This window comes from Pinus tabuliformis, chromosome 3_2 (assembly GCF_031772625.1).
Source record: "Pinus tabuliformis cultivar Carrire ecotype Pingquan chromosome 3_2, CPIR1, whole genome shotgun sequence".
Lineage (NCBI taxonomy): Eukaryota > Viridiplantae > Streptophyta > Pinopsida > Pinales > Pinaceae > Pinus > Pinus tabuliformis.
In genome coordinates this window covers 742,630,916-742,655,292 of record NC_142302.1, presented here as the reverse complement: position 1 = coordinate 742,655,292, position 24,377 = coordinate 742,630,916, and the positions used below count along the sequence as shown (strand labels likewise).

General features: G+C 37.9%; 1 protein-coding gene across 1 annotated transcript in view; it reads left to right on the top strand.

Annotated features, from left to right (window-relative positions):
- LOC149182729 (uncharacterized) overlaps window positions 1-24,377 on the top strand; it is a 149,288-nt gene that overhangs the window by 12,816 nt on the left and 112,095 nt on the right. Inside the window, exons 2-4 of the mRNA XM_089414650.1 lie at window positions 1,176-1,438; window positions 24,033-24,097; window positions 24,197-24,359. Of these exons, the coding sequence (XP_089270776.1) occupies window positions 1,176-1,438; window positions 24,033-24,097; window positions 24,197-24,359 (491 nt within the window). The remainder of the gene's footprint in view (window positions 1-1,175; window positions 1,439-24,032; window positions 24,098-24,196; window positions 24,360-24,377) is intronic.

Genomic DNA, 24,377 nt, shown 5'->3' with positions numbered 1-24,377 from the left:
CAGAATGCATGATTACAAGTCAAAAGACACTTAGCAGTGGCAACGCGCAGTACAATGCAGACATTCAACGAGTGTTGGACAAGCATGGCCGAGTATTTGGGGATATTCCCCTAGGATTGCCTCCTAAAAGTGGATTTGAAATTTTGAACATACTATAGAGTTTGAAGAAGGGGCCAAATCCGTAATCACTACACCATATCGGCACCCAAAGAAATTTAAGGAAGAGATACAAAAGGCAATCCAATAGGTGCTAGCGATGGGCCACATCAGACCCAGCTCAAGTCTGTTTGCTTTGTCAGTAGTTCCGGTTAAAAAGAAGGATGGAACGTGGAGGATGTGTATTGACTACCTGGCACTCAACAAGAAGACCATCAAGAACAGGTATCCTATCGCCAGGATCAATGAGTTACATGGAGCAGTTTATTTTTCAAAGATTGACCTACTATCAGGGTATCATCAAATTCGGGTGATTGTTAATATTATTTATTGCACACCTTTAATGGGTGATACATTAGCTCACAATGGTTGTTAGGGGCAGTGTTAAGTAATGAGCTCTTTTCTCTGTTGAACAGCTTGGAGCCAGGCCTTCTTTTCACTCTACTACAAAAGGAAAGAATAAGAAAGTTTAGATACTACTATGAAGGAATCCTATAGAAAATAGTATTTCCTACTGATTCAAAGTTTCAAACTATAACATATGATCCCATAAAATTAGTACTATTTTACCAATGAGAACCTTCATTGTATCCCTCAGCTGCATGTGATATTCATTTGATTACTTATATTCGTGGGCATATTTGATCAAATGATGCACGGAGGGCCTACTGGCCACCTGACTAATAGAGCAACTTCTGGTATGTTGTTGAGTACTATCTATGCTTGAGAATAATTTATATCCAACTGTTGAAGGGTAGAACAACTAATGCCATAAACTACATTTTGTCTGTCTTCTGTGCTGCTTCACTCAGAATGTGTCTTTTGAACATTGTTTCACAATGTTATATTGTGCACTTCTGTGGCTTGTTGTTAACATTGTGTTTGAGAAATGCTTATTACGTTAAGTTGACTGAAAATTTCTTTATGTCATAGTCAGCAGAAGCTTTAGGTTATCTAGGTTTGAAGTTCTGGAATTTAATATTTGATATGTGAATTGCTTTGGTTTTATTTTACTGTAGGTATTGCTGTCTCAAGGGGTCAGCCTGTTTTGAAAACTGATGAAACTACAAGAACAGAAACTCGCTGTGAACTTGGTTCCTTTAGTGAGAATATTCCGCAAAGCAATAGAAATATTTTCAGAACAATCAAGTTCTTTGGTGTAGAGATGTCTCCAGATAATGTGGCTATTGCCATGGTCTACTTTGTTCAAGGTATTTTGGGACTGGCTCGTCTTGCTGTGAGTTTCTTTCTCAAAGATGACCTCCATCTTGATCCAGCAGAGGTACATGATTCTTTCAAGCTTAAAATTTCTGATGTTTGTTTCTCTGTATATGATGCTTATATCGTTACAAATTTAGAGACATCTATATCGTGAAGAATTCTGACAACATAAAAGTGTTGCTTAGGTGCTTGTAAAACATATTCTGAAATCTGATAATTTAATGTTTTGAAATTTAAAACTGATAGCTAATATTTGAATTTGTTGGAGACAATGGTCATATTTAGAACTTTGATATATTTGAACTTTGACTGATTGTAAATTCTCACTAATAAGGTGATGTGATAATGGGGCATTTAATGTCGTGATTAATGTAGTGGTCAACAGTTAGGTATTTGTGAGTTATGCAACGTACTGTTCCTCTCCTACTATGTAAAGAGACATTGCATCATCTATTGAATGAATGAAATCCACTCTTTCTCATTCTAAGTGTAATCCTGTCCACTCTTGTGTATGTAAATCTCACATGGTATGGGAGCCATGGTGAGGAGAAGTTGAGGAAGCGGGTGAAGGAGCTGAGGGACTGCGGTTATCAGAGGAGGCACCAAGGAATTGCAATCACACACACATTTAGTTAGAAGTGAGACAAAGATAAAGAAAAAAAAGGTGATGTTAGCATTGTTTCAAAGGTTGGGACACATTTTTGTGAGTGCTAGAGGAAAGACCAAGCCTGATATTAAGGTTAGTCCTAATTGAGATGATGTGACATATTGTCTACGTAAGATATTTCCAGTCAGTGCATTGGGTTGTTATAAGAAAAATTGACTTGTGGAATAGAGGAGTCATCAAGCTGCTGAATAGAAGAAGTCACATCTGTCGTAGAGGTCAGGGTTGAATTCTGGTCGTGGAGAGTCTGTCTGTTAGTGAACCCATGTCCCTTGTGTGGATAGTGAGTTGCAAAGCTGCAGTTGAAAACAGATTTGTCACCACCTGTTCAAGCTTCTGGTGATATCATATATGAGCCAAGCCACTGTGTGAACCATTGCTAAGGAAAAGAGGAATCAAAGGTATAACTGTTGGGATTGTTTTCTTAAATGAAGTGAAGCTTGAAGCCATTGGGTTATTTTTCTGAAGTGGGCCACTGTGGACCAAAGCTGTTCGCCTAAGCCACCATTTGATTTTGATAGTTTACCACATGAATCTGGTAGAAGTAGCCTGCAGCAGTCGCACGAATTTGGTCAGTAGCCCATGTGAGAGATTTGAGTTGATTCAGACAAGATTTCAAGTAACTATATGTTTGTAATTTTGCTGTTGATTATTAGACATATTTCTTTGTAATACAATACCAGAAGAGAACTGTTTTAAAAAATTTTCAGAATAGAAATTTAAACATGTGGATGCTTGGAAAAATTGCCTTTCAACAATGATTTTGGGTTTGAAATTTCCCAGAATCAAAGTAGTGAATCTATAGTAGGGTTTACTTATTCCCTATTCAGAATCTTTGTTCCTAGAAACACGGCAAGTTTATCTCACATAATGTTGGACAGAAATGAAAAGTTTAATGGTCAGTGTTATCTCCCAGGTTCTCACTTGAATGTAAAAGCCCCATCCATACATGTGAAATCCTGAAGGTGACTTAGATAGGCTACCCAATGTCACCTTGGTAGCTCTTTCTCTCACTTTGGGCTAGCTCTTATCCAGCTCAAGGGGGGAATCCGTAAGGCAATCTGAGTCCAAACAAATGATGATTGAAGAGTGTGCTTGAGGACTTACGGTAAATATGGTTCTAAGGTTTGTTTGTAGCAAGTATATTTCCAAATCTATACATGTGACTTTGAGACCATGAAAAGATGATTGTTGGACACCTAATCCTCAATGGGTTAGTGTGGAAGCCAAATAGACAAAAGGAGTCCAAGAGACCTTGGGATGTGGAACCCAACAGTCAAACTATGTAATATAAATGTATATCTCTTGTTAATAAAAATGTACTCCCATGTTTTATCCTTCAGATTCTCTTGCTGCCATGTGTGTGTTTAACATGGTATCAGAGCAGGCGTATTTCTGCCCTGCATAATTTCTTTGAGCCATTTGTTTTATGGTCTTTATGAGCAGGTCCTATTTTTAGTATTCTTGCCTTTGTAACTCCTTGTATCAGTCTTTCTGCCATATTTTCTCTCTGCGCCCTCTGCTCTCCCTGGGCTGTGCATAATTTTCCTTTCTGCGCTCTCTGGGCTCTCTGCTCTTCTCTGACCGTTTCTACTCATAATCACCGGCATAATCAGAGCGCTGCTCCTCTGCTCTTCTCTGACCGTTTCTACTCATAATCACCGGCATAATCAGAGCGCTGCTCCTCTTTTCTGACCGTTTCTACTCATAATCACCCGCATAATCAGAGCGCTGCTTCTTCCACACTGTAACATGTTCCAGCTAATATACACCCTCTTATTGAAACAATACCAGTGAATGGACACCTCTTGTCGATGTAGGTCCCTTGAAGCCAAGACCAACATTCTTCCAAAACCTGTTGCCACCTTTTCCAGGTCGTTTCCCCTTCCAGACGTTTTGGAACTGAGAAAGAATTTTGGTTGCTTTAGAAAAGCTCTCTCAGTTTGTTCTGCCATGGCCGAAAGATGAAGAGTCACGGAGACTCCCGCCGCAGCCGCTCCCGCCTCTGCCTTAAACGATCTCTGTAATGTGGGCTCCCATTTGCAGCTCGAGGACCAGCGTAATCACGATGAGGAGAACGGCCTGCGTGGGATCGTGGTAAGTGGGACAGAACTACGACCGCTCCTCCCATAGCTTGGGCTTCGTCCATATCGTGGGATATATTGCTAGCACGCCGAGTGGACTGTGCATTTCATCGCTGCTCCATATCGTGGGATATACGCTTGTGGCCTATGCGTGAGTGCTCCTTCAATTCGAAAACTTTGAACAAATTGTCATTGATATTGTGAATTATGCCCCCGCAATTTGAGATATCAAATTCCCAACGAGATATGTCGGACTCTCTTGGAAATAGGATTCTATAACCTCTATATTGTCCGTCTTTCTTTTATTGATGAAATTTGTAAGCTTAAAATATCTCGGAAATTATACACGGACTCCATTACGGTTATCAAGGAATGATTGTTGCTGTTGTAACACACGCACGAAAAGGCTATTAATACTGGCACTCCAGCTTTGATTTCTCCATCCCGTGTAATGTATGGATTAATCGTGGGTCTACTACCGAATAGTAACTCGGAATGTTGTTATTTAGATGTGAAAATTAAAGTTTCTTTTTGTGAAGAAATTACATCTTTGGCCTGTTCATTGGAGAAAATGTCGCCCTCTCCGTTTTGGGTCATCGTTGTTAGTTGATGAACTTCCTCTCATTGCATAACCCTCTGATTTCCTTATTTGCTTACTCTGGACCTGGTCTCTCCATCTTCTATGAGAAAATTACAAATAAATGACATACATATTGATGCAAAATGGGTCGTTGATAAGTTTTTTGTGTCTCACGGAGATCTTGTATTTACTGTTGGACTTGCTCGCTTTGTTTATGCTGGAATTACAAGTCTCTACCTTGCAAAGCCGATGTTATCTTTGTTTGCTGAAACATTACAGAAATCCAAGCATCTATTCATCGTTATTACGGGTGGAGCCAACATTATGTAGAAAAGACATCTGTTGATAAAGGCAAATGAATCGGTTAGTCCATGTTGTATCTGACTACAACCAGAGTCTCTATTGAAAATTGAAAACTCAGATGGTAGACATATAAAATTGAAAGTGCCCATTTGTATGGGACATATTTACGTTAGATTGCAGTCTCAACAAAGCAAGTGTCATGAATAAAACCTAGTTGCTCAAAGATCTGAACGCAAAGGCACTTCTCACTGCCAAGAAGAACCTGGACAACAATCTTTATAGCCTGATTCCGTTTTTCTAAATTCCTCACAGGCAAGAGGAACAATCTAATCGAGGTGTTGAGATATAATAGTTTTCAATAAATTTGCATTGTCTAGTTTGTTGGCTCCTTGCAAATTTTGGGAAAGAAAGAATTATAGTGTTGAATGAATACTTAAGTTGCTTCCTGGTATGCTTCAAGACATTGCAGAAGGCTCAAAGTTTGTATACTTGCAGTGTTTCCAATTAACATAATTTTGTGGCGCTTGTGTGTCATGCAAAATACAAGCAACCTGTAGATTTGGAGGTTGAAGAGATACAAACAAAATCTATATATATATGCCTTGATTCCTTGATTCGACTGCTGCATAAGAGTTTGGTGGGCTGTATAAAGGCAATGATTGTTTTGACAAATAAAAGTAGTCTTTTGTGGAGAAAAGTTTAGTCGGCTGTATTGTTAGAACATAATGTTGGTCATTTTCATGTAATGGATTGTAATTGGTGCTTGCTGGTTGCACACTGATCATTTGTTGCACATTTATAAAGGATATTGCTGTGTACTATGAGTGATATTACTTTTCTGCATTGAGTAGTAGTTGTGTTCAGTTTTTTTAAGGTGTAATTCTGACATTGAAGAAAAAATGGCCAGAATCAGTGAAGTATTAGAGTTCCTCAAAACTCTGATATTGTCTACTAATCATGATACATTAAAAGTCAGCAAAGTTTCTCTCATAGACATTCAGGTCTGTCTACAAAATGCACAAGAGAAAATTGACTTTTTGCAACTCGAATCTCAGCTACAGCAAGAAGAATTAAAACAGAGGAGTCATTCTGAACATGTTTCTGTTCAGAACATTGAGACTGCAACCCATCAGAAGCAAGTCAATAATGTTACAGTTGGTTCAAATTTAGTACCCAATAAAGCAACAGTTGTACATGCAGATGTAGAAACTCAGTCTGCACTTCCCAAGCCCATCATCAGACCTTGGGAACAGCTTGTCCACAACAAGCACATAACTAGTCTTGGATATGAGAAGGACTTGTCCTTTCATATTCCAGACTACTCAAAGCCCATTCAGTTTCAGAGTGCTGGATTCCTTCATGACAGTTTACCTCCAGCTGTTCCAGATTCTGCTCGTCTTCCACAGCAACAACAACAACAACAAATTGTGAAATGCCAACTCGGTCACAAAGATCACTGTTTTGATCTTCATCCATGTAAGCACTGTCATAAAACCACCCATTCTTCACACAGATGCTTCGGAAACAAACGTCCTGCAAGAACAAAGATTCATCTTGGATGGATCGCTTCTTGGCAATGAGCATCAACAGCCAAGAAGATATTCCAATCACATGTCAGAACTTGTTCTAGAGCATTGAACAGTCTTGTAGTTGAGTTTTCTCCATCATCTCACCTTGTATCTGACAGGGGGGGAAATGATGGTCATCTACAATCTTCAAAGTCACATCAAGCGAGCCTGAGCCACAACCTGTCACACCAGTTTTAGAGTTGTAGCCAGAGACAAAGATGCTCCTGAGCATGCCTTCAGTTGGTAATCTAGGACACTTCCTCTAGCAGAGGACTTCAACTTCTTGCCAGTTTTGGAAGAATTCCAGGAACAAAATTGAGAACACTTCCTTTAGCAGAAGACTTCATCTTCTTGCCAGTTTTGGAAGAGTTCCAGGAATTGCATTAAGCATTCCAAAGTTGTTGGTCATCCTTAAACCATCACAGGTTAAGACTTCCCTTTTCAGGTTGAAGTTCTCCCTTTTATGCGGGGTGAGACCTCCCTTTATTGGTTGAAGGTTTCCCTCTTCAAAACAATAGGAGCACTTCCTTTAGCAGAAGACTTCAGCTTCTTGCCAGTTTTGGAAGAGTTTCGGGAACTGCACTAAGTGTTCTAGTGTTGGTGGTCATCCTTAAACCACCGCCCTTTATACCAGCATTTCAAAGAGCACATTCAACCTAGTGTTGCCATGCATTTTTGCACATTTTGTATTACAGCTCTCTTCTTGGAATCATACATAACCCTTCAGATTAAGGGGGGCAATGTTGGACATCTAATCCTCAATGGTTTAGTGTGGAAGCCGAATAGACAAAAGGAGTCCAAGAGACCTTGGGATGTGGAATCCAACGGTCAAACTATGTAATATAAATGTATATCTCTTGTTAATAAAAATGTACTCCCATGTTTTATCCTTCAGATTCTCTTGCTGCCATGTGTGTGTTTAACAATGATAAAGCAGCAAGATTCCCTTGGGTTAATAGCAAATCCGAGGTCAAATATGAAGCTAGAAATAATAGATTTACAAACAGAAATCGGTCTTTAAAAAATTGATGAATGAGGGTTTATTAGACTCAAAATACAATCTGAAATAAAAATAATTTTCCACTGTAAATTCTCAGATTGCGAAACAGAAAATAAAAGATGATTTTTATATGTATTTTGGGTGGTTGAAAGGGGAGGAGTAGTGTCTATTTTCTAGATTAGATATTTGTGGACAGATGGGCTCATATGAGGGCTATTTCAACAAAGTTTTAGGGTCTATGACACCAGCAAATAGCATACTATAACAGCCCTAAGTTGGCTGGAATATTCATTAGAAACCCAAGAGGAAAGTGTGACGGCCCTCACTTTTATCCCCCTGTTTTTTTTTTGTAATTTGAATTTTAATGCCAACATGGATGCCACGGCTGGTGAAGGCAACTTGATTGCGAACACTGAAAATCAAGTGTTAGTTTTTAATGCTGGCCTGAAGGAAGGGTCGCCATGGATCCATTGTTTGGGGGGGGAGGGGAACTTGCTACGTGCCTTGAAAGCCACGAAACCCAGACCTGAACTTAATGCTGAGCTACCTTTTGCAGACCTGGCTGATCCACCTGACTGACAACTTAATTTAGGAGATGGGTTTTGGGCGATGGGGAAGAGGATGGTGCCCATCCTCCTCGTGCATCGGAAATCCAAGCTGGCGGTGTTTCAAAAAAAGCAATGGATGCTAGGAGAAAATATATATGAGCGCACAGCGGAAGAGAAGACAAATTGACACATTGACAAGCTGACACACTCTCTCAATTTCTCTCGTTGTAAAAACAAAGTGCAACTGCTGCTGATTGTGGGAGTGTATGGGTGTGTGGAGCATTGGCAGCGGAAGACAGAGTGGCTTTTCGCTGTTATCATTTTTGTAGAGCCTGTGCAAGATTTAAACCTTCGTGAATTTGGGTGCTATTGTCGCTCAAATTGTACATAGGAATGCGACAACGCTCAAGGCGGAGCTCACTCTGATCCTGTGAAAATTTGGCAGCTTAGGGATGAATTTCTCCTAGAAGAAATCACATCTTTCAGTTCTGTTTGAACCACCTTTAATAAATTTTCATTTATGACAATTCTAATATGACTTTCCAAAAATAGTAAGTCACATCTCAATTTGGAAGTCACTTTTCAAAAATAGAAAGTCATGTTTAAATGATCAGGGATGATCTCAACATATGGAATCCACTTTAAAATCAAATCAATCATGATTGTACAAGTCAAAAATTAATATTGTTATCCTTACTAGTATTATTATTATTATGATACTATTCTTTATAAAATAATCTAAAGTCATTCATGTTTAATGGATTAATAAAATTGAATTCTCTCATGGAATAAGTAAATTAAATTGAGAATCTCTTACTAGGCAAATCAACCCTCTATCTTGGAATAAAATAGTAACTTCACACTTAAGAGAATGTAAATCTCCCTCACTAATTCAATGTACGGCAAAACTGTAACTCCTCTCTTTTCTTATCTATTTAAGGAAGAGAAAGTGAGAGTTGAGAGTAGCATGTTCATTGTGAAGAAGGAGAGCGAATGTTGAGTGTGAGAAGTGTGAGAGCAAGTGAAGATCAAGAGCAAGGAGGAGACCTTCAAGCAAAGAGCAAGTGCACTTCAACTGCAAGTTGATCAAAGATTGGTGACTTTGTTCATTCTCATTCTCTCTCTCTCTGTACTCTACTGAATAATTGAAGAAATCTAATAGAAGAAGAATCATTTGGGTTTTCCCCCTCGAGAGGTTTTGCCCTGGTTATTGGACCAAATTCTCAGTGTCTCATATTTGTGCTTGGCTGTCTTCATATGATCTTTAAGTTTATGTTCTCTCTACAATTGCGGATCTGAAAAGTTTTGAAAAAGAAATCTGCATTCGAAGTAATTGTAATAACATATAAAATTTTGTTCCATTCAATTTTCTATAAAGTACATTCAGCTTTCTGCAAAGTACATTAAGTTCCATTCAGTTTTCTGCAAAGTACATTCAATTTCTGCATAGAACTTTCAAGTTTCTGTAATTTTTTTTTTATTAACTCTGCATAGAACTTTCAAATTTTTAACATGGTATTAGAGCCTTGGTGAAGACAAGTCCAAGGAGACCACATTCAGTTTCTATTCAAACTTTTGTAAAGTACATTCAGTTCCATTCAATTTTTTGCAAAGTACATTCAATTTTTTGCATAGAACTTCCAAGTTTCTCCAATTTTTTCAAAAATTATGCTTAGAACTTTAAAATTTTTAACATGGTATTAGAGCCTTGGTGAAGACAAGTCCAAGGAGACCAGAGATCACCTGAAGAGACCCCACTTGCTGCCAAAGTTTTCTGATCAAGATGACTTCGTCCTATTTCAAGGTAGAGGAGAAGCTAAATGATGCTTCAAACTTTGGTCCATGGAAAGCAAGGCTAGATATCACTCTTGAAGAACACGAAGTTCTGGAGTATGTTGAAGACACAGTAGCTAATCCACTAGAGAATTCAAGTGCTGCTGTCAAATCCAAACATAAAAATGGTGAAATCAAAACTAGAAAAATTATCCTTGATTCTCTTAGTGATCATCTCATTACTTATGTTTCTGGTTTGAAGAAAGCTAAAGAAATGTATGACAAACTAATTAACATGTTTGCAATTAGTAACTTGAACTAAATTATTACCTTGAAAAATCAACTGAATGACATTAAGATGAACAAAGGAGAGACGGTTCAAGCATACTTCTTGAGAATGACCAAAATCAGGAATCAATTGTCAACAGTTGGTGAAGTTGTACTCGACAAAGAAATGGTGTTGATTGCACTTGGAGGCCTTTCTCCTGTTTGGGAGACTTTTATCACCACCATTAGCAATATCAACACTATTCCCACATTTGATGAGCTCCTGGGAAAGTGTATCTAAGAGGAGGCCAGAATGATCTCCAGAGGGAGAATTTCACATCATGAAGAAGGAGAACCTACTGCATTTTCAGCCTATGACAAGAGAAAGAAAGATAATAAAAATAAATCTTCTTTCAAATCAAATAAAGGGAATTTATACATGTCAAAAGTTAGATGCTTTAACTGTTAAAAGCATGGTCACTTTGCTCGTGACTGTAAAGAAAGAAAGAAGAGCACCTAGATTCAAAAACAAATATGATTATAGAAAATACACTTCTGAAAATCAAAGAAAATACCATCTTAAGAAAACAAGAAATCCAAGGTATAGCAATAATGCAACGGAAACTCAATCCAAATATTTTCTTGTTTCTGCTCCTTCGAGTTCTTTTGTAGATTCATTTGATAGCTGACTAGTTGATAGTGGTGCTTCCAAACATTTTACTGGTTACAAAAAAACACTCTCTAATCTAGTTGAGAGGGAGACTAATTTAAATGTTATCCTTGGAGATAATTATGCTCACTAAGTTAAAAGTTATGGTTCAGTTTCATTTCAGTTAGATGATGACAAAGCTATTTTTCTGCAAGAAGTTTTGTATGTACCTGGTTTGAAAAATAATCTTGTATCCATATCTGCTCTAGAAGATAAAATCATGAAAATTGCTTTTATTAATGGAAAAGTTCGAACTTGGCCTTTGAACTCAAGTATGAGAGAAGCCTTCACTCTTGGATAAGATGTGAAGGGATTTACAAAGTCAATGGTAAACCCATTCATGCACTAGTCCATAATATTGATCTTCAGTGTGAACTGTGACACAAAAGATTCACTCACTTACACTACAAAGCCTTATCTCATGTAAGGAATACAGTTTTTGGAATGCCTGAGATTAGAATGAATCATGAAGGAGTTTGCTCGGGATGTGCAAGTGGAAAGCATGTAAAGGGATCATTGCCTTCAGCAGAGCAAAAACTAGTCAGGTACTTCAACTCATACATTCTGATTTATGTGGACCTATGCTTGCTACTTCTCGTGGTGGCTACTTGTATTTCATGATTTTTGTTGATGATTTTTCTTGCAAACCATGGATATTCTTTTTGAAAAAGAAAGGTGAAGCATTTGACATGTTCAAAGATTTCAAGGATTTGATTGAAAATCAAATTGGAAAGCCGATCAAAACTTTAAGATCTGATAATGGGGGAGAGTTCACCTCTAATGATTTTAATCATCTTTGTAAAGACGTCGGAATAAAGAAAGAAACCACTGTGCCATACAATCCACAACAAAATGGCGTGGTTGAAAGGAAGAATAAAACCATTATGGAAGCAGTTAGAGCCATGCTACTTGATTAAAAGCTATCCAAGTTTTTGTGGGGAGAAGCTGCAAATACTGCTGCTTATGTGTAAAACGGAACTCCTCAGCAGGCCTTACATAATAATACTCCTGAAGAAGTCTTCACTAGTAAAAGGCTTGAGGTGATTCATTTGGGAATCTTTCGCTGTCCTGTGCACTTGCACGTGCCAAAAGAGAAAAGGAACAAACAAGCTTCAGGGAAGAAAGGTATGTTTGTTGGTTATTGTGATAATTCAAAAGCTTATAGAATTTATGTACCTGGTCAAAGAACTATAGAGTTTAGTAGAGACATAACATTTGATGAATATGTAGCTCTTGGAAAAGCAAGAGACTCTCCTCCTGCCATTGTTGAAAGGCAAACTGTTAATGAAAAAGAGTCTGCATCTGAGTCTGAACCGGAACTTGAGAATGAACTTGCTGATAATCCCATGGGTTCTTTGGATCCTCTAGATCCTCCACTACATGATCCTCCTACCAGAAAGAGACCACTATAGCTACAAGATACCTTGCAAGATGCTGAACAACATGCTACCCCAAGGGGAATGTTAAAAGAAAGTAAGAAGCCAAGTCAGTTTCAAGAGTTTTTTGTTTCCATGAGCAACATCATTCTAGCAAAACCTTGCACCTTTGAAGAAGTTGCAAAAGAAAAAGTTTGGAAAGATGCCATGGCTGAAGAATATGAGTCCATCACCCGAATGATGTATGGGAAGTGGTTCCTAGACCTAAAGGTAAATTTGTTGTCACTTCCCAATGGTTGTTTAAGATTAAACATGGTGCAACTGGTAGTATTGAAAAATATAAGGCTAGATTTGTAGCTAGAAGCTTCTCTCAAAAAGAGGGAATAGATTATGATGAGATTTTTGCACCTATAGCTCGATATACTACTATTTGATCTATTGTTGTTGGCTGCTATCCAGGGATGTACTCTTCACCAAATGGATGTGAAAACTGCTTTCTTGCATGGCTTCCTCAAGGAAGAGGTATTTGTGGAACAACCACAAGGCTTTAAAGAGCATAACAGAGAAACTCATGTATAAAGATTGAAGAAAGCCTTATATGGGCCGAAGCAAGCTCCAAAAGCTTGGTATGTTGCATTGATAGCTACACGATGAAGGTTGGTTGCACCAAAAGTAGTGCAGACCCAAACTTCTACTTCAAGACTGTCCAAGGTATACCTTTGATTTTGGTATTGTATGTTGATGATTTATTCTTGACAGGAGGAGAACCTCTTATCCTCCAGTGTAAGAGGGAGTTAGCTTCTGAATTTGAAATGAAAGACCTTGGTTTGATGCATTACTTTTTGGGTCTAGAGGTCTGGCAAAGACTTGGTGAAATTTATCTTTCTCAAGGAAAATATGTTGTTAAGCTTCTTGAAAGATTTGCTATGGTAGAATGTAAGTCCATGCATACTCTTACGGAAATGAACTTTAAGAAATTATGTGGCAAAGCTGCAGGACCTAATCTGGCAAATCCCACAGAGTATAGACAACTCATTGGTGCTTTGATGTTTTTGGTAAACACTAGGCCTGACATATGCTTTGTTGTAAACACTTTAAGTCAACATATGATTGATCCCTTTCATGCCCATTGGATTGCTGCAAAACATGTACTCAAATACTTGCATGGAACTATCAATCTAGGATTGAAATACATTTCTAAAAATTTAAGACTTCATGGATATACAAACACTGATTGGGCTGGTAACTCTGCTGATAGAAAGAGCACTTTTGGATGCTGCTCTAGCTTGGGATTTGCCATGATCTCTTGGATGAGCAGAAATAAGAAGTCTGTTGCATTGAGTACAATTGAAGTTGTGTACATTGCTGCTAGCATGGCTAGCTGTGAGGCAGTTTGGCTGAGAAAGCTTTTTGGGGAACTATTTGAGCAAGTTCTAGACATAGTAATTACATGTTGTGACAATAGGAGTGGGATTCGTCTTGCAGAAAATCTTGTGTTTCATGATAAGTCCAAGCATATTGAGATTAAGCATCACTATATCTCAGATATGGTGCAGAGAGGAGCAATGAGGCCCCATTACATCTCCACCGATGGTCAGATAGCTAACATCTTTACCAAGCATTTACTGAAAGGAAAGTTTTTGGTTTTTAGAGAGCAGCATGGACTTATGGACGTGACTCTTCTGGGAAGCAGTCACTGCTGATCGAGAACACTAATCTACCTTCCCCCCTATCATACCTCACACGATTAGGGAATGATGCCGGAAAGCTCTTCAGGATGAGGGACTTCTTGTATAGTGTGTGCCACAAGAGTATGCCTCAGTATGCATCCAACCCACAGTTTGGGACATGGGAAGAGTCACCTATCTGGCCAATAGGTGTAGTGAGACTTGTTTAGGATGCAGGTGTTCCACCACTTGATGTTTAATGAAATTTGGTTGTGTTTGATTCTTGTCTGTGTGACTTCTTTGAGTCTTGTCCATGTGATGATTATTTCCTTTCCAAATTTGTGTCAAGTAGATGGTTTTTCTTTATATTTTGACTTCATTGTTACAGATATTACAAAACATAGTTGACTTGAGATGAATGAATGAGACCAGAAGAAGCTAAGATCTTTGATGTAGAATGAAATTCCTCTCTAGCTGAGAGGGCATGTTAAAATTTGGCAGCTCAAGGATGAATTCCGCATAGAAGAAATCATATCTTTCAGTTTTGTTTGAATCACCTATATAATAAAATTTCATTTACGACAATTCTAATATGACTTTCCAAAAATAGAAAGTCACATTTCATTTTGGAAGTGACTTTCCCTAAATGATCAAGGATGATCTCGACATATGGAATCCACTTTAAAATCAAATCAATCATGATTAGACAAGTCAAGAATTAATATTTTTATCCTTACTAGTATTATTATTATTATTGTTACTCCTGCCGCCTATACTTAAATACAAGTCAGTGAGAAAATCCTTCAACCCCATAAGGTGTGGTTGATGGCAAGGAATTAAGAGAAGGGGTTGTCACACTGTTCCCGACTCTCTCCGTCTAAGCTATTTCCTAGGTTAGCTAAGGGGGGTGGTCCCCAATGAAAAGTTAAGTTAAAAGAAATGCGAAGTTCTAGGAGAGATGTTAAATTGAAAGTAGATTACTTTTAAGAATTATGAGCAAAATATGATATGAGCAGTAAAAATCATTAACATGATAAAACCATAAAACCAATGCCTTATAAAGAGTTTTCTCAACAAAATAAAAGATAAATTTGCTCAAAGTAAAGATATAATGCTTCTAATAATGAAAGCAAAATAATCCTGAAATGCAAACAAAAGATGTTAGCACAAGATATTTGTAAGATATAAAATCAATTCATGAATCAAAACATATCTTGCCAAAACTCAACAATTAGAAAATTTACTTTGGAAAAAGTAAAATGGGAGATACTAAATGCTAAATCAAGATGTCAATATGGAATTAGATTTGAGCATGAAATGAAAACACTTATTACCAATTTGAAGAATCCCAATACTTGCTTTGAAATGTTCTTGAAAATAAACTTCGCAGAATAACAACTCAAAATATCAAGAGACAAGTAAAATAAATGTGATGGAAGGTGCTCTTGGTTAATTTTATTAGTTTACCTTTACAACAAGATTTGCAATTGAATACTTCAATCCTTAGGCTTCACCCATGTCCAAAAATATAAATCTCATAGTGAGGAGTCAATAGAGGAGTAGAGGGTCCCTAAGATGTCTACTTCAACCAACTTATGTTGGAGGTAAAATTTTAGTGAGGCTTGGAAGCCTTCTTATACCAAAATGCCTAGATGAGAGTGCAAATTGTGTTAATTCCCCAATTAAAATATACTTACATGCAAATGCTTCATAAATGGAAAATGAGATAGATTTTAAAACTTTGAGAATTTAGCATGTAAATGAACTCATATGTGTTTGCATCAATGTTACTTGGGAGCGGGAGCGGGAGCGAAAACGGGAGCGGGAGCGACCATTTTCAGAAGCTCCCGGTTTGGGAGCGAATCCGGGAGCGATTTTTTAAAAATATATATATTTTTTAATTTTTGATACATATATGTCAACAAAAACATGTAGAATGATGAAATAGACATAAAAAACATAAAAAAACATAAATTGATCATTGAACCATATCACATCAATCATCTAGAAATTATAATCGTCATCAACCATGTCCACAAGTTAGTAAAATACATATTACAACTGCAACATATTGAGTCTTATAAATCATGATTCATCAAATTTAATATTAAAGTTTCAACTTCAAGCTTTCAGAATTGAAAATTCAATAACATTTATCATCATTGATCACCAAAGTTGTACTTGTAAGCCAAGTTTAACCATTACAAGAAGTAATATCGAAGATATTTCTAAGTCCTAACTTCTAACTGTTAACATGATATGAAATGTTAAAAATTTATAAAATGAAACATGAATAATGAGATGAAATGAAACAACTTTAGTCTTTCACAAAGCATCATATTCATAATTCACAATCATTACCAATGAGTTATATTTGCCAAGGCCCAACTTCAAACTTCAAATTGTCATTGTCACAATGATATAATGTTTACAAAAAATATCATAATGATATGAAAGAGTCAAGAGTCAAGAGTCAAGAGTCAAGGACTCAAAACTCAACAATTATGAAAACTAAAGTCTAATAGAAACTAAAAAAGACAAGTAAACTGTAAATCTACATGTGGTCCTTGCCACGAGAGTCTCCAGGAGTATAAGCAGGTCGTGGTGGTCTTCTAGGAGTCTCCCGCACAGACCGACGACCAGAACTAGAACCTCCACGCGAGGGTGTAGATGGAGGTGGCGACAGCAAAGGAACAAGACTCGGACCTCGAGCACTGCTACTGGATGGTGGAGGTGGAGGTGGAGGTGGCATGGCTGCTGCTTCATTTTCATCCCTTACAAGTTCCTCTTCTAGTTCTTCAATATGTACAATGCCATCCTCCAAATTGTCATCCTCTGGATGATTGTCCCAAATTTTATATGTGGGATCCTCATTAGCCCGATCACAGTAATGACTCAACAACATCAAGTTGTAGTGCACATAAACCAAGCTTTCGGCTCGGTTTTCATTGAGTCTGTTTCTTTTCACATTATGTATATAACTGTAGGTGCTCCAACACCTCTCTGCAGAAGAAGAATTTACAACCTGTGAAAGAACTTTTTTTGCCAATTTTGGCAAAAGTCCGTGACCGCCATATGTTTCCCACCATGTGAGAGAATCAAATTTATCTTTGTCGTCCATTGCATGGAAGTTACCATACAAACCAGTGCCACTGAAGTATCTGCCTATTTCAAGGCGCACATCTGCACATTCCTCCCTGTCAGGCACCAACTTTTCTAATGCTTCCAGATATCCTTTAGTTACCTCTTGATCTAAATGGGGTTTGGTCCTAACCCCACCCCCTGCTGCAGGTTGGCCCAACCGAGATGTAGAGTAGTATTTTGGCGTAAGGATATACGCCAAGCAATGTAGTGGAAGGTTAAGCCTATTCCACCGTTCACACACAAAATCATGAATCAGTTTGTACAAGTTGGGATCTCTATTATGAACAATGTCTTTTATTTCCCCCAACATGGTATCCATTTGCTCATACACCTCGCCAATCACTGGTTTGTCTGTATCTGCAAACCGAATCATGTGATAAATTGGCTTGGTGAAATCCAATACCTGCCTCACAGTTGTCCAAAACTGCCCATCAAGAGCGGCCTCCTCCACCATTTCAAAACCTGCCATGTCAGCTACATTTGTAGCCCTTTCCTTTAACACCTGCCAATGTGGACTTGATACCATGCTAGCTAATGCCTCTCTTACCTTCAAAAGGCGTCTGAAGGTGAGGTAATAGCTACCAAATCTAGTCCTCACAATCTTCAGCAACTCCAATCTCGAGTGACTGCGGAAAAGGCCATGGGTATTGCTATGATTTGTAATAAATTTTATCATTTGTTTTCCTTTCTTGTACAAATTACCAATCCATTGGTATTGTTCATTTTTGTTTTTGACAATATCATGCAACAGAAGGTTCAATGTGTGAACCAAACATCCAGACCAAAATATGTTCGGGTATTTATCCTCAATAATTGCTCCCGCTGCCTTACAATTAGGATCATTATCAGTGATGACTTGGATGACATTGTATGGGCCAATACGCTCAATTGTTTCAAGTAATGCTTCTGCAATGTTGATGGCGGTCTTGAACTTGTCTGAGTAATCATGTGCAGCTAGAAAGATGGGACCACTAACAGACACAGCAAGAACACTTATCAATGGCTTGCCTTTTACATTTGTCCATCCATCAGATACAATGGACACCCCATTGTCAGTCCAAGAACTTGTCATTTTATTCAAAGAATGTGATATTTTTGCTTTTTCATGATCAAGGCCAACAGTTCTTGCCTTGTCATACCCAGGGCTCTTGTATCCTTTAGGGGCATCATTTATGGCAGAAACCATTTCGTGCCAATAAGGTGAGCGTAGAACATTGAATGGTATCCCACATACATAGAGAAACCTGTAAACTTTTGAATCCACATCATTCCTACACCCCTCATCAAGGAAATCTGATATGGTTCTATGCCTTAAAGATGATGACCCTGTGCGTCCATGTCCATATCCACTGCCTTGGGAGGATGCTGAAGGAGTTCTTTGTGATTGTGAGCTTGGTTCAAAGAAACCCCTTGATCTTTTTGTTCTGTATTGGGCATCCTCCTCTTCCTTTATGTATTTGGCTCTATCTGCTGTTGACACCGCTGCACAAGTTTTGATTCCTATTTGTTTCTCTCCATCCCATGGCCTTTTCCCGCAGAGATGTCTTCTAGCACGGGTGTATGAACCTGTGTAATCAGTGTTGCAATGGGGGCAATGAAATTTAGTGGTTCCACCCCCTCTCCCTGTTTCAGCCCTGTGAACATATTTCCACAATGGAGTTTGGTCTTGTTTAGTTTTTTGAGGGTCATGTTCACCCTCCTCCACCTCATCCTCACTGGGGTTTTCACCCATTTGACTTTCTCCGGCTTCTTCATCCCCCTCTTCAGTTTGGGGCCCCCTCCGTTTCCTACTCTCCAGCACCATAATAATCATAAAAGGGACCAGGAAGAGGAAAATGCCAATAAATATCGCCAGGTCCATGGTGTTTGATGTTTGTAGGGTTTTGATTCTTGAATCTGCAAATTAATTTAATTTATTGGGATTAATTAATTTAATTTAAATACATGATCTTTAAACAGTTAAACTCAAACAACTAAATTAACTACCTAACCAGCTAAACTAACTAGATTACTAAGTTACTTACCTCTGCAGGCTTGCTCCTCGCTCCTTGGCACTTGCTCCTCGCTCCTTAGCACTTGCTCTTTGCTCCTTTGCTCTTGCTCCAGCTCCAAACCTTGCTCAATGAAGTTATAATGAATGTTTTTTGGCCCATTGGGCTTATAAAACAAAAAAAAATTTCTAAATTTTTTTATTTTTTCGGGTCCGGCGGATTTTTTTTTTTTTTTTTTTTTTTTTTTTTTTTTTTTTTTTTTTTTTTTTTTTTTTTTTTTTTTTTTTCCGCCGAACCTCTCCCGGCCCGGCTCGAATTGCTCCCGGAGCGATTTTTAATGTCCGGGAGCGATCAGGGAGCGATCGCTCCCCGATCGCTCCCGGGCATTAAAAATCGCTCCAGGAGCGCGGGAGCGATCGCTCCCTGTGTCGCTCCATAACAGACCAGGGAGCGCAAATTTTTTTAAGGGAGCGCGCTCCCGAAAACGGGAGCGATTTTGGGAGCACGATCCCGAGCCGCTCCCGCCCGGAGCGCGCTTCGGGAGCGGGTTCAAAGGGGGGGGGGGCGCTCCCCCGCAACATGGGTTTGCATGGAACATAAGCAAATGAAGTAGATTGTTTTAAAGCTACGATTGTTCTAATAGGATTGCTTCGAAAGTTACCAATGTGTGAAATTAAGAAAATGTGAAGCATGTACTTGAAGGAATAATCAAAACTTGCTACAATGTTGAATGTTTGCACATAAGATGAAATTTACTCAAAATTTACAAGTTGAAGCTTATGCATGTGAGAGATTTAAAATTAGGAAAAATTGCACGTGGAGTGGAATGAGTTAATTTTTAAGCATGAAATTAAGTGTTTTGAAGTTAAGAAAACTAGAAGCAAAAATCAGTCAAACCATAAGAATTCCCTCCTCAAATGAGGAAGGAGGGTGCCATGGGAAAAATCCCAAGCTCCCTCAAAGCATAAATTTTATTTTATTAGTGCTTGCAATGGGTTAAAATGCCTCTAAAACGCTGCCCACAATATGAGAGAGATTTTTACAAAGTGTAGAAATTCAACAAGGCTAGCTCCTCTCTCAAGAATATACAACAAGAAGCTACAAGCCTCAAAAGGCCCTTCAAAAGATAGTTGCAAGGCTCAATAAGGCCCATGGCCTAAATGAACTTGTAGCTTCCCTCGAAATGCTCACGGTCTCCCTTGAGTGCTCACAACTTCCCTTGAAAAAATCGATCCTTGAAAATGGTGAGGGGGTCCTGCATGCACACAAGTAAGTAGTTTCTTAATGTCTTTCCCTGAAGCTCTTTGTTGTCCAATGCCTCAAGCTCATGAGCAGCCTAATGAAAACTAAGAGTTAATCAAAACAAACAAACTAGAATACAAATTTGATGTACAAAAAATACAAGCTCAAGTATTGGGAGTAAACCCCCATACTTGCCTAGTTTTGATGATGGCTCTTGAAAAACAAATATGACTTTGAAAAGCTAAAATAAAAGAAGTATTTAAATAATGATCAAGTACCTATAGAGCAAAGAAACTCCCTCTTGCTTCGTTGGATGGAAGACTTTGGAGTGTAAGATGGCTAAGTTTTCGATCGCTATGGCTCCAGGAGTTGGTTGATCTCGTAAAGATTTCCCCCACTTCTTGTTGGAAAATCAAATATATTATATTAGGGTTTGATTATCCTTTCTAGATAATTACTTGTGAGTGTGTTGGCTTCTTTTACTTCTTTATTATCTTATCTTTCATTAAGCAATTATATATACATGTAGATCACAAAACAAGAGACACAAGATATTGGCACATGCCAGGGCAAAAACCCATCGAGGGAAAACCCAGTGAAAGTAATTCTTCCTTTTAATAGTATTCTTTGAGACTTTTCACCCTATACCAAGGCCAGACTTTCCCTCCACACCATGTTAGCCTCCAAGATTTTCGACCCTTTCTATCAACTTTGACTATGTAGTAGATACCAACAACATGTAGCGTCCGACAGCAACAAAACCCTAGGAGACTTCGATCTCCTAAACCAGACCACGAAACAGAGAGAGAGAGGCACCAAAAGTTCGATTTTCCTCTTCTCTAGAGACTCCCCCAAACTCACACTTCTTTCCTCCTTCCGGCAACAGACTTCGCATCCCTAGCACTTCCTAGAAGATATCGAATTGCTTGAGAGAGTGAATGCTTCAAATGACTTCGACTTCCTTCTATATATAGCCTTCTTGTGGGTCGAATGGGGGTCTTTAGGCCGACTTGATCTTCCTTAGGCCGACATGATGTGGAGGACATATAATTCATATTTTGTGTGATACAAAACCTTTTTACATGATCCAAAGCCCAAGAAGGGTCTCTTCAAATGTACAATGACTCTATAAACTCAATATTAATCCTAGGAGTCCACAATGGGGACTTTGACTAATATGATGATGACCTAAGCATGAAATCCATGCTTTAATAAGTCATTGTTACATTAATAAAAATTCTTTTCTTTATTCTTTTGACAAGTATATTACTTAATGACTCAAGTACATTATTGAAGACCGAACATAGTTACTTTTTCCAACACTCCCTCTTAACTAGGGAGGTATTCATAATAAGTCGTTGTTACAATAATAAAAATCCTTTTCTTTATTCTTTTGACAAATATATTACATAATGATTCAAGTACATTATTGAAGACCGAACATAGTTACTTTTTGCAACACTCCCTCTTAACTAGGGAGGTATTCATAATGTACAAACACAATGGAAGATCTCAAACTATATGAAAACATGAAGAACTTTTAGGAAGTTCCAACAGATTGGCTAATGATCATATAAGAATTAAAGAAATAAATTATACTCATTTGCAGAAGCATTTTTTCACACGTCCCTGCCTGCCCTTGCTTGTGATGTTTACTGCCTTGTTGGCAAGAAGTTTCTCAGCAGCTTAATTCCTAATAAATGCTGGTGCTATTTTATTAAGTTCCAACAGATTGACTAATGATCATATAAGACTTAAAGAAATATATTATACTGATTGGTAAGGGCAGCTATTTGCATACATTACATCAACAAATTTTAATGGTTTTTTGGATTTTGGATTTTGAGTCTAAGTGTTTGTTGTCTTTTGATTTCCTACTTCAAAATCACATATTTAAACTTGCTGCCCTAAAGAACATTTAACTTGGGAATAGTCAATATTTATCTTTCTAAAGCATTTCTTGTGCCTTGACTTGTGAATGGTAATTGCATTGAAATATAATTCTCTTTGAGCTAAGTAGCATTGAAGGTGATTTACTCCATTTGCATAATATTGAGTAATCTGAAGATAATTGAATGGTTTGAATCTAATTGTCATTGGCATTATCTTGGAAGAATCCTAATTGTCTAAAGGGAGCGTTGATAATCTTATTGAAGAATTGTCGTTGAAGCATAAATTGGATAAATGCTCTAGTTCTCTTTCTTGACATTAATATCATTATTGGCTTGTGGTTATTATAAATTTTTGGCATATTAGTGATCTTTCTTTAAGAGCATATATCTTGTGGTCATCTTGGTTATCTTGTGTATCTTATTGACACTTGAGATATTTGGCACTTTGTCTTGTATAAGATTGTCTCTTTATTTCATTAAGTACTCTTGTCATAAAGTTAATCAATACTAAGTACTTGAGTCTTAAACGATCTTACCTCAAGACTACTCACTCATCCCTTTGCTAATTGCATTTTGCATATCTTTTTATCATAATAACATTTTCCTTAGTAGCAGTTGTCCATCCTTTACTTGGCCCTAAATTTCCTAGCAAGATAGTTGACTCCACAAGGCACTGGTATCAATCATTTAAACCTAATCGAATCCTATAAGTCTTGCTAAATATAAAACAAGTACTTGGTCGTTTGACTGTGTCTCCCGAACTGGTTGGTTCTCAACTAGTTTCCCTTCATTCATTTCCGTAGGGTCTACCCCCCTTAGCCTGTGGTTGGGAGACAATTTAAACGGAGAGATTGGGGATCAGGGTGACAGCCCCCGATCTGAGCCATTGTCGTGGTGCCTAGACATTTTGTGCGACAACACAACTCTAAGGTTGAATGTTCAAAGGAAATGGGTCTGGGAAACTTCAACGTTGAGGTGGAATTTCTAAATTTGCATTAAAAGTCATATCCAGGAAGTTCCAACAGCTTGACTAATGATCATATAAGAATTAAAGAAATAAATTATACTCATTTGCAGAAGCATTTTTTCACACGTCCCTGCCCGCCCTTACTTGTGATGTTTACTGCCTTGTTGGCAAGAAGTTTCTCAACAGCTTAATTCCTAATAAATGCTGGTGCTATTTTATTAACTTCCAACAGATTGACTAATGATCATATAAGAATTAAAGAAATATATTATACTCATTTGCACAAGCATTTTTTCACATGCCCCTGCCCCCCCTTACTTTTGATCAGTGTTGCGAACATCTCGAAATTACGAATTTTTGGCCTAGCCGATGTTTGACGATTTTTAAAGATATTTTTATGGTATTTTAATTTTGCCGATGTTTGTCAATTTTTACACATATTTTTCCGTTTTTTATGATTTTTTGGTTTTCCGTACCGTTGCCAATTTTATCTCAATGACGATGTTCGCAACATTGCTTGTGATGTTTACTGCCTTGTTGGCAAGAAGTTTCTCAACAGCTTAATTTCTAATAAAGGCTAGTGCTATTTTATTTGTTCTAGTCACTGTAAGGTGCGGGATGATTCAATAGAAGCGATGTTTCTGCTGTCTTGATAGGTTTTGGAGTTTTGAAGGGAATTATGTATCTTCATTGTTGGTATTTTGCCTGTAATTCTGAAAATATTTGTGTGATGATTACTATTTTTTTTTATTGAAGGTAACTGCAAAAAGGCTAGCGAGATGAAAATGTGTAAATTTAATACATTCAAAGTTCTCTTGACCATGCATGTTTGTATTAGGTAGTTTACCACAACTGACAATATACTTTTATCAATCTGCAGACAGCAGTCTTATCAGGAATATCTGCTGCTCCATGGCTTGTCAAACCTCTTTATGGATTTATCAGGTAGATCAAATTCAAAAGTGCCTCCTGCCCTGTAATTTTGGTTATATATATTGGATTTTTGATGATGGGCGTGTCTTTAACAGTTTTTAAATGATGCAGTGACTCTTTCCCACTGTTTGGTTACCGAAGGAGATCATATCTTATCTTAGCTGGACTCGTAGGAGCTTTTTCTTGGGGTTTAATGGCTACCTTTGTTGATGACAACATTGGAGCTGCAGTCTCTATTTTTCTTGGTTCTTTGTCAGTTGCCTTTTCAGATGTTGTAAGTATTGGATTTAAG